General features: G+C 34.5%; 1 protein-coding gene across 3 annotated transcripts in view; it reads left to right on the top strand.

Annotated features, from left to right (window-relative positions):
* Positions 1-8,410, top strand: part of LOC145686422 (RUN and FYVE domain-containing protein 2-like) — a 137,399-nt gene extending 128,989 nt beyond the window's left edge. For all 3 annotated transcript variants that reach the window (XM_081759715.1, XM_081759716.1, XM_081759717.1), the window contains exon 12: positions 3,659-8,410. In XM_081759715.1, coding sequence (XP_081615841.1) covers positions 3,659-3,796 — 138 coding nt within the window. In that variant the 3' untranslated portion in view covers positions 3,797-8,410. The remainder of the gene's footprint in view (positions 1-3,658) is intronic.
* Positions 8,411-9,413: the final 1,003 nt, after the last annotated feature.

Below are 9,413 nucleotides of genomic sequence, written 5' to 3' on the forward strand. Positions count from 1 at the left end.
GAATTACAAGGTTGCTTGAAGGAAAAAACATTTTGATAGTTCCTGATATACAATACCAATAAACCAAAAAGTAACAAACATTTAATAAGTCCGAACGATGGTAGATATTCTTCAAACAAGAAATAAGACCACATTTAATTTTAGGAAAGTATACCCACATATTCCATAAATCACTTCAATCTAACACCAAAACGGTGGGAAAGCAACTTCACGGAATATCGAAGCAAAGACTAGTGCTACCATCTGTTAGTGAATACATTCAAAAAACAGATTTGTTTTCTTATTATTTGAATATTAACTGAAAAAGTGCCAAGTGCCATCTGGGTGCCAATCACTGTATGGTATACCCTACTAGTCCAAAAATTAATGAGTTCCATATTTCAGAAATGTTGTGCAAAGCTACAGAAACAAGTTTGTTGAACATTATTAATAAAGTTCGATAATTTAAAGAAATGCTGTGTATTTCTATTGTTTTTCACATGAAGAAAGATTCGACTACCAAAATTCATAGAAATTAATGATTTGGTAACAAAACAAATCCTTTATTATTGTTTTGAAAGGATGTGGAGTAAAGGAACAAGCCGAATAGTGTAGTACAGAAAAGGCATTATCAAAAATGTTAACTAAATATTAATAAAAGTGGATTATAAAAGTATGAAAATACGACGAATGATCAGGCTTCCTCTTCCAACTTGCAGTTTTCCAAAACACAGAATTTCACTGTAAAAAGTAGTTTCTTCGTTGGGCATGTTTGCTTGGCGACAATTTTTTTTTTTTTTTTTTTTTTTTTCGTTGCTTGTCACTTTTTATGTGTAGGCTTGGTCACTTGGTAAAGTTTACTAAGTTCTATTGTTCACCATCTTGGACGTATTCAAAGACAATCTGTCAATGTATTGATAAGCTTTCATATATCGTCGCTGCGCCTTGAAGAACCGCTAGGTGTTAAAACCACAACTTTTCAGGAGAAACAAAAAACACGTAAAATTTTGCCAAATATACACGGAAACACTTGAAGAATATAATAAAAGTGGTTCTTCGTATATTATGCACTGGACACTATTGTAGTTTGCTTCAACAATATTATATTACTATTTTTGTGTTTACGTAGCACATGTCGGTTTATCTTCTGCACCTTTATAAACACCTGCAGCCTTTCCCAACCTTTTCCACACTGCGGTCCCCTTTAGAGTCTACAATACATGTGAAGGACCCCTTGCAATATATACTGTTAGTATTTATATTTCTTCTCCATATTAATGTGTTTCGTATATAAGTGTGGGTGTGGGTGTGAATTTCTTTGCAGTAGTATAATCATGTTAGAGTTGTATGATACTTAACTCCGTAATCGAGTGATCCTGAGTTTCAAACCTAAGGTCGGACACCTTGACTAAGATGTTGCAAATATATAAATAAATCCAGTATGTAAGCAAAACTAAACCATAGTAGCCTATTCATCCGGTATTTTTTTCTAAGTGTTTTTCCGAGGAGAAAAAAAAAAAGTATTAACTTCAACAAGTTAACATGATAATAAGTGTATAACTTACCGAGGTACACAACTTCAGTCAGTGTGATGGTTTGTGTTATCTTCCAGCCACTAACTTGTCAGTATTAAGCGAAGAGATTTATAACTCGATCATTTAACTTAAAATTTCTCACCACAGTGTGTGCCTTTCTCCGATTGGCTTGCAGACTACAGGTTGGGAAAGGCTAACATAGAGGATTTGTATACATTAATCAATACGTACGTGATGAGAACCTGAAGCCTTTAATTTCAATCTATTATTTTTTCATTGTTGTGGCGAAACAATTGAATATTCACTTATCACATTAAAAGGGACGCTGCCTGACAGCTTTCAGATTTATTTGCACGGCATAACTTATTTTTGACAAAAATGTCACATAGCGGTTTTTCGAGGCGCAGCGAGATATCCTGGAAAACCATTGCTATAAACTAATATGATGCATTCTGATTTATTAAATGACTTTTCCTTTTACATGTTCTTTGTTACGTAGACCCATAACTTTCAAAATCATTTGTGTCATTCAGTTGTTAGCTGATTTACTAACAGCGTAATAAAAATGAAAGCAAGTGAATTACATTAACCTCGCATCACTGTTAATTGACAACTGCCTAAGACATAAGATTGCAAGCGGTGCAATCGATGGAAGTGAGAAAAACATTAGTACAAGTCCGGGACACCTTCAGTTCTTTCACACATCGTAGGGAAGGACCTGCCTGTTTTGAGGTCAAATCACTTCATATTGTACTGTTTTTAGTCTCAGCATATAGCTTCATGCATTCATCTCTGATATCCATAAAGAAACGAAAATGGCTGATTTTGGACTAGTACCGTTTTTCCACTCATCTATTCAATTATATTTAGTACTTTTATTTACTATATTGTTGGTATTGGTTCTGTTTCATGTTATGAGATTATTAAGCAAATTTTTATTAAAGAACAATATAAAAAGTTAAAAAGAGTTCGTAATTGGCGCATGTTGCAATTATGTTAAATAAGCTTACCTAATGCATTCTGTTTTTAATATTTCGTTAAAAAGTTTCAAATTGCAATGCTTTTTGTGTAACCAATTTGAAATGGATGATAGAGAACGCTGAAACTCATTAATTTTTATTTGGGTATTGGAAATACTAAGCAATAATAACATTAATAGACATTTTTAAAAGTAATATAGGTAAAGGTAACATCAAAAATTATGATACCATCAATTCGAAGAAAACAATAATGGTAACCAATTCCGAGATTAAAATCAGAGTTTACAGCTTGATAGGTAAGCTTCTTGCAAGTAGCAAACGATGTGTCTGTTGGCAAAATTGAATGAAGTTACTTGTAAAAGTGTTTATTGTTGAAAGAAACTCAATGCTATATGAAATTATTCTGTAATAAACACAAATAACCTTAATGGTACACAGGTACATCCATTAAAAATATAAATTACACTTACCTGCTATAGAGTGAAATTACCGCATCATAATTCCAGATAGTTAACATTATTTTTTTTCTTTATATTGCCATAACTTCTGCAAACATTTAATTAATCCTTTTATGAAAAAAAAATCTGTTCTTGGATCGTAGTCTTTGCAGAATTGCGTTTTTCATCTTTTAATTGTAGACAAGCAATTTGCTTTCCTCAATCACGCATTGAGTGTTGATTTGATTCTCTTTTGTCGATAAACACAAATTAAGTCTACGACAAATGCCAGTTTCTTTCACTGCTGCCTTGTGACGTGACATTTGTTTGCCCGATACAGCATTCATGGTATGCAACGGAACAGTTGAAACATTTTCCCACAAAAAAATTTACCGTATCGTGCAAACTTGCTAATCAAGAAAACTGTGAATGTTAGATACACACTGTGAATGAGCCACAAAACATAACAACAACAACAGGTTTACTTGTCGTATTAGTCATTATATCGTAGGTTGTAAAATATGTACTTTCTCTGATTGTTTCTTTATCAGTGTCTTGGGAACAAGTGGCCTACCTTGGTTACGCGTCAAAGTACCTTTAAGAAAATTACTGAAGCCGTCTTTTATTCCGAAGTAATTGATAAAGGATTATGTGTAGAGAAGACGGTAGCTGATGTATGTGTAAATAACATAGTACTATATTTTTTTTTTCTTTTTTTATTTTTCAGCATCATTGCCGAAAGTGTGGTCATATCTTCTGTAACAAATGCTCAGACAATACAATGTCCTTGCCGTCATCAGCGAAACCTGTCCGAGTTTGTGACGAATGTCATATGTTCCTTGTTGGCAAGTATTCAGTGTTGTAGCAGTCATCTTAAACAACACACCTGAAAAGTGTACTCTTTAATCCCAGGTTTGTATAACTTGCTAAAGCTTAAGACGAAAATGCAGTGGATGTATGTGTGCAATCAGGTTTGTGTACGACAAGGATGGGCCTCATGTTGTTCTTAACCTATGGTGCATAAATATTGTAATTTATTTATAATGTATATCAGTCCTGTTATAGTCTTCAGAAGTAGAGATTATTTTGTATACTTATTGTTAAGACATAAGAGGAAATACTGTTCCCTGGCTGCTCAAGTTCAGTTGATACATATATATTTTTTTAATTAGAAGCTGTTGAAGTTGATGTAAATACGGTGAATGAAAAAATATCTCAGCTACAAGTGGACGATTCTGTTCGCTATACGAATGAGTATAGTTAATGAGTGCTTTAAATTCAGTTTTTGAACGTTTAAAAGATTTGTTTTTATTATAAATTTCAACGTAACCGAAAGATAAAGGACAGTATAAAAAAAATGGGCTCTATAGCGGACTAATTAGTGAAGCAGAATGCTCTATTAGACCTTTTTAATTATAATTACCAGTACGACGAGTTCGTTAATCAGTGTCACACAGTGAGTTGATGTCCATCATTTAAAAACGTGGATCTCTTCTTTCATAGTACTAGACCGCTGCAAAGCGTCATTTTGATACTGTCTTTTATTTTTAAGTTATGTTGGTAACCTAGAGTAAACTAAGACTTTACGATTGTTCCCTTAGTATACTGCAACTGCTAATTTAGCTATTGTTATATTGATTTATTTTGTATAAAATATTTTCTGTAGTAAATTACGGTTTTTGTGTGTTGTTGTATTTTTATAATTACTTTTGACTAGTTGAATAGTATTTCTTCAAAGTTTCACATGGAAATAATAAATCTAAGTTGTATTGAAGTGAAGAGAAGGAAATTCTTGTTAAAAATATAAACAACGATACATTGGTAACTAGAGAAAAGAAGTGTAATGAGTGAAAGCTTTACCAGTTGAGTAGCTATTCTTTACTATGTAAAGAGAGATATAGAGTAATTTGGGAATTCCAGCTTCATTTCTCAAAACAAGTTATTTTATGTCGTCTTTCGCTTAAGTGCATGATGATGAACGTATCAGAAGAATTCTTGTTCTGAAGAACAGATTTGTTAGATGTATAACCGTAATATATATATATATATATATATATATATATATATATATAGTTGAAACTACTGTATGATTCAGATGGTTTCGTGTAGGAGATATTTCAATAAGGCAAAGTTTATTCCTTTATATTTTTAAAACAAGAAAAGTATGGTGAATGGCTTCGATTGTTTTTCGGCGTGTCAGTACCACGTTCTCATTGCGCCCCTTGTTCTTGTTGTTCATCATTGCGAAACACGTAAAGATGATACCGTTGTTTAATCAGAGTATATATATATATATATATATATATATATATATATATATATATATATATATATATATATATATAAAATATAGATAATATCTTAGGAATTTGTTTTTTGTAGCTTGATTAGCAGTTGTAGTATAAAGTTACGCCGCAGGTAATTTTACGACAAGGATTTTTTTTTAAAACTTGTAACATTTACTCCTCTTTTCAGTGTAATATTTCGGTTTAAGATTGCAGTTACAGAATTTCTTTTATATTCTTGTACTGTCCTTCGATTTGTGGTAAAATGAGTATTTATTGTCAAATTAGTTGCATTTGTTAAATTAACCAATACAGAAATTAATCAGCAGGACATAATTTGCTCATACATTTTATGGTCTCTACTCATGTGTGTTCTTTACGCGGAGCATAATTCTCAATAAGATACCGAAAAATGGAACTTAAATTTGGTCCATCCGTTTCCAGGTTAGTGACAAATCAACATTTAGTAAGGAAAGTTCACAACTGATTCCATAGAAAATTGGTGCAAGTACTCAGTTTACAGAGAATGATGAAGGGCCATATGTAGAACTTCCCCTATCCTACAAACAAAACTTCAGCATGTGATCAGATTACAGAAAGCCTGTTTCAGAGGATTTACTCTACAGACGTTCTTTTTTCCATTCTTAATTTACTTTAAAGCACCACGTACACTAAGAATCTGCGCCATTAAAAATTCACGCAAAATTCTCAAATTCCGTGCTTTTCTTTTAAGCTATTCTAAGTATTGTGTTCTTTTGATGTAGATCTGCTGAAAATGTATATTTTTTGACAATGTTGAGGATAGTAATAAAATATTAAAGCCTTTTAATTAAACATTAAGAACAAGAGTCTTTAAAAGTGGCGTATTGAAATGATATGAAAAAGAAAGATATAACCTATCACAATTAGGCCACATTAGTTTGCTTCGGGAGAGACTGGTGAGGCAAGTCATTCTCAGTCTTGGCTCTAAACGCTTTAACAAGCACCGTCAAAATATACCCTGTAAAGTGTGACTCAGCAGCGAGAATCTTTGACTTAGCACATACTGTAGCTTCGCTTCACGGATTCCTTAACCAGTTGAGTCAAGTAATGAATGCACAGCTTCTTAACAGCACATAACTTTGAGAATCAATAGAAATGAAGAATGAATACTGTTGTTTTTAATATCGGTTTATGTAGTGTCCTCATCTACTGGTTTAGTGGGTCAGTTTCTTATTTTCGTGTTTAGGTCAAACACAAAACTTAAATTTTATTCTAGGATGCGTATTGTTCTCGTTTTGTGAGGAGAGCCTTCGTTTACTGTTTTCACTTTTAAAAACCTTACTTTGGTTCGTGCTATTGTACTGTGCAAGAACAGGCTTTGAAAGACAACGGATTTTTCACCTGTTTCATAATTTCATAATTTATTTAAAATTAAAGTTTTTCTTCTTTCTTCATTTTTTTCAAATTATCACCACATAAGTTTAACTGCCCTGTTTTTTTTTAGCAATATGAGAAATCTCTATGTATACTTGAATTTATTGATTCAGTTTTGATCCATTTTAAGCTAACTTCCGTATTTCCATTTAAAAATCTTACGATTGTGCTTTCATTCAGAAATCTTACGATGTATAATACAATTGAATATATTCGAACAATTAATCGTCCATTTATATAAATACTTTGTTCGAATATTAGATATAATTATTAATTTGAACAAGTTTTTTTTTTTTTTTTTTTTAACTACGTTAAATTTCCAACAGAGACAACTTCTTGGCATCGTTATCAGTGTAGGAGCAACTATCCTAGTTCTGTTCTCCCTACATGTTGGTTAGCAATGTATAGCAGAACTAATGCCTTGGGTTTAGTAAAATTAATAAGCTGTCATGGTGCAGCAACAAGTCTTTTGTTTGTCGGGCCGTTTGTGGCAAACATCTTCCCTCATTCTCTTCAAAACCTTGCAGTAAAACTTCCCGTTGACATTCTGGCCAGGTGGAACAAACTTATGCACAATTCCTCGAAAGTGGAAAAACATGATCAGCATCGACTTCATGTTGGTGTGAACTTGTCGAACTTTTTTCGGCCTTGGAGAGAATGATGTCTTCCATTATGATGGTTGCTGCTTCGTTTCCGGCTCATACCATAGACCCAAAAGTCACCACCTGCAATGACTCTGGGTAAGAAGTGTGGATACTCTCGAACTCTTTGTTGCAACTCAATGCATGTCTGAATCCAGAGATTTTGTTGGCCGATGCTGAGAAGGCGAGGAACTAACTTCACTGTAATTCGTTGCATGTTCAGTTTATCGGATAGAATTCGTTGACATGAACGTACGACAGTCGAAGTTTATTACAAACATCGTGAATTGTCTGCCTTTCTGTCTTCGCGAATCACGTCACGCACTTTCATGATCATTTCCGGTGTTGTGCATGTTGACGGTCGACCAGAGTGTTTTGTCATTTTGCACAGATTCGCGGCCTTCTTTGAAACGCTTGAACCACTCAAATGTTCCTGTTTGACTCAGTACACTCTCACAAATTGCCTCTTTCAGCACGCGGCGGGTTTCGGCTGCAGTTTCTTCAGCTTTACACAGAACTTGAAGCAAATTCGTTGCTCCTTAATGTGAGCCATTTGACAAATCGCAGAAGCACTGAAACACTTCCTGACACGTACAACTACAACTCACAACTGAATGCGCCGAAGATGACGCAACTTTGTGGTGCAGTGGCTAATACATGTACCTCGAGACATGTAGCGGCGGAATGTCGTACTGCTACTGGTTTGCTCGGTAAAAAGAAAAAATCTCTCGTACGTGTTGGGTAGCACCTCGTATTACGAATAGACACACTAAAAATCTTTTGACCCTGAGTTAATGTTTTAGAAATAATATGCGGGGACTCGATCAGAAACCTCAAATAGGTAATGTTATTATAACGACTGCTGTTGTGAGCAAGCACACGAATCTTACTAAATGTAGATCTATTTAGTAAAATAAGGTTGACAAACTAATCAGTGGTTTTAAAGGAAAGCAAGCGTTTACCGTTTTCATTACATGTATTGCAGACCTCATGAATATCTTATTTATGTATGCATGGCACACATCTTAGGCACACTAAGCACACGGAATGTTCCCGCTCACCACACTTGATTTTCGGCATAAACCTAGTCTCCACATTATAGACAATATAAAGAATTTGCTTGTGTTTCGTACCTCCTTCGTACCTCCAAAAATGAAGATACTGTTATATATATATATATATATATATATATATATATATATATATATATATATATACAGAGTGAGTCAAAATAAGTGTTACAAGCCAATATCTCGCGAACTATACATCACATAAGAAAAATATTAAGAGACAATGTACAATACAGAGGGGCCTAAGAAATGAGTCAAACATTAGGTTTCCCTCGCCCCCATTTTGGGAGGAGGGGGGTGAACGTGAAATTTTCAAATGGGAACATAGGTCGAGTGATACCTCGTTCGAAAGATCTTGAAAAATTGAGCAATTTTCGTAGGAAACAATTTTTTATATGGGGCACCGTTTTCAAGATAGACCCCAAAATTGGTCCTGTAGCAGATAAAATTTCCAGTACTTATAAAACGGAAACGGAAGGGGGGCGCGGTGGCTCAGTGGTAGATCGTTCACCTCTGGTGCTTGGGGTCCCGGGTTCGATCCCAGCCCCCGCCAAGTGAACTTTGTGGTGGACAAACACCGTGCTCGTGGGTTTTCTCGGGGTTCTCCCGTTTCCTCCCACTTTCTTCATTCCACCATTTTCACTCATTTCTCATTATCACCGTCTCCTTTAGCCTAACCGGCATAATCGTGGGACGTAAAACTCGAAAGATTTCATTTCATTTTAAATCGGAAACGGCTAACAAAAAACGAAACAAAAAATGAAAAACGAAAACATCATAGGCAATGTGGATTGATCTTGTCGTGGTGTCCCCAGGTCCCTAATCATGGGGCCCCGGGACCAATTTCAAAATTTCAAATGGGGAATATAGGTTGAGTGATACCTTGTTTGATAGATCGTGGAAAGCCAGACGCTTCGCACAACATTTGTTTTCATTTTGGGCAAGCCTGTTGCAAAATGGCCGCCAAAAATGGTTCCACATTCAGATAGAAAGTTTAGTGTTCAAACTGAGTATTACACGCCAACATCAAGCGAACTACCCATCAAATAAGAAAAATGTTAAGAGTCAAT

The sequence above is a fragment of the Thermobia domestica genome, chromosome 5 (genome assembly GCF_964235325.1).
Source record: "Thermobia domestica chromosome 5, izTheDome1.hap1.1, whole genome shotgun sequence".
Lineage (NCBI taxonomy): Eukaryota > Metazoa > Arthropoda > Insecta > Zygentoma > Lepismatidae > Thermobia > Thermobia domestica.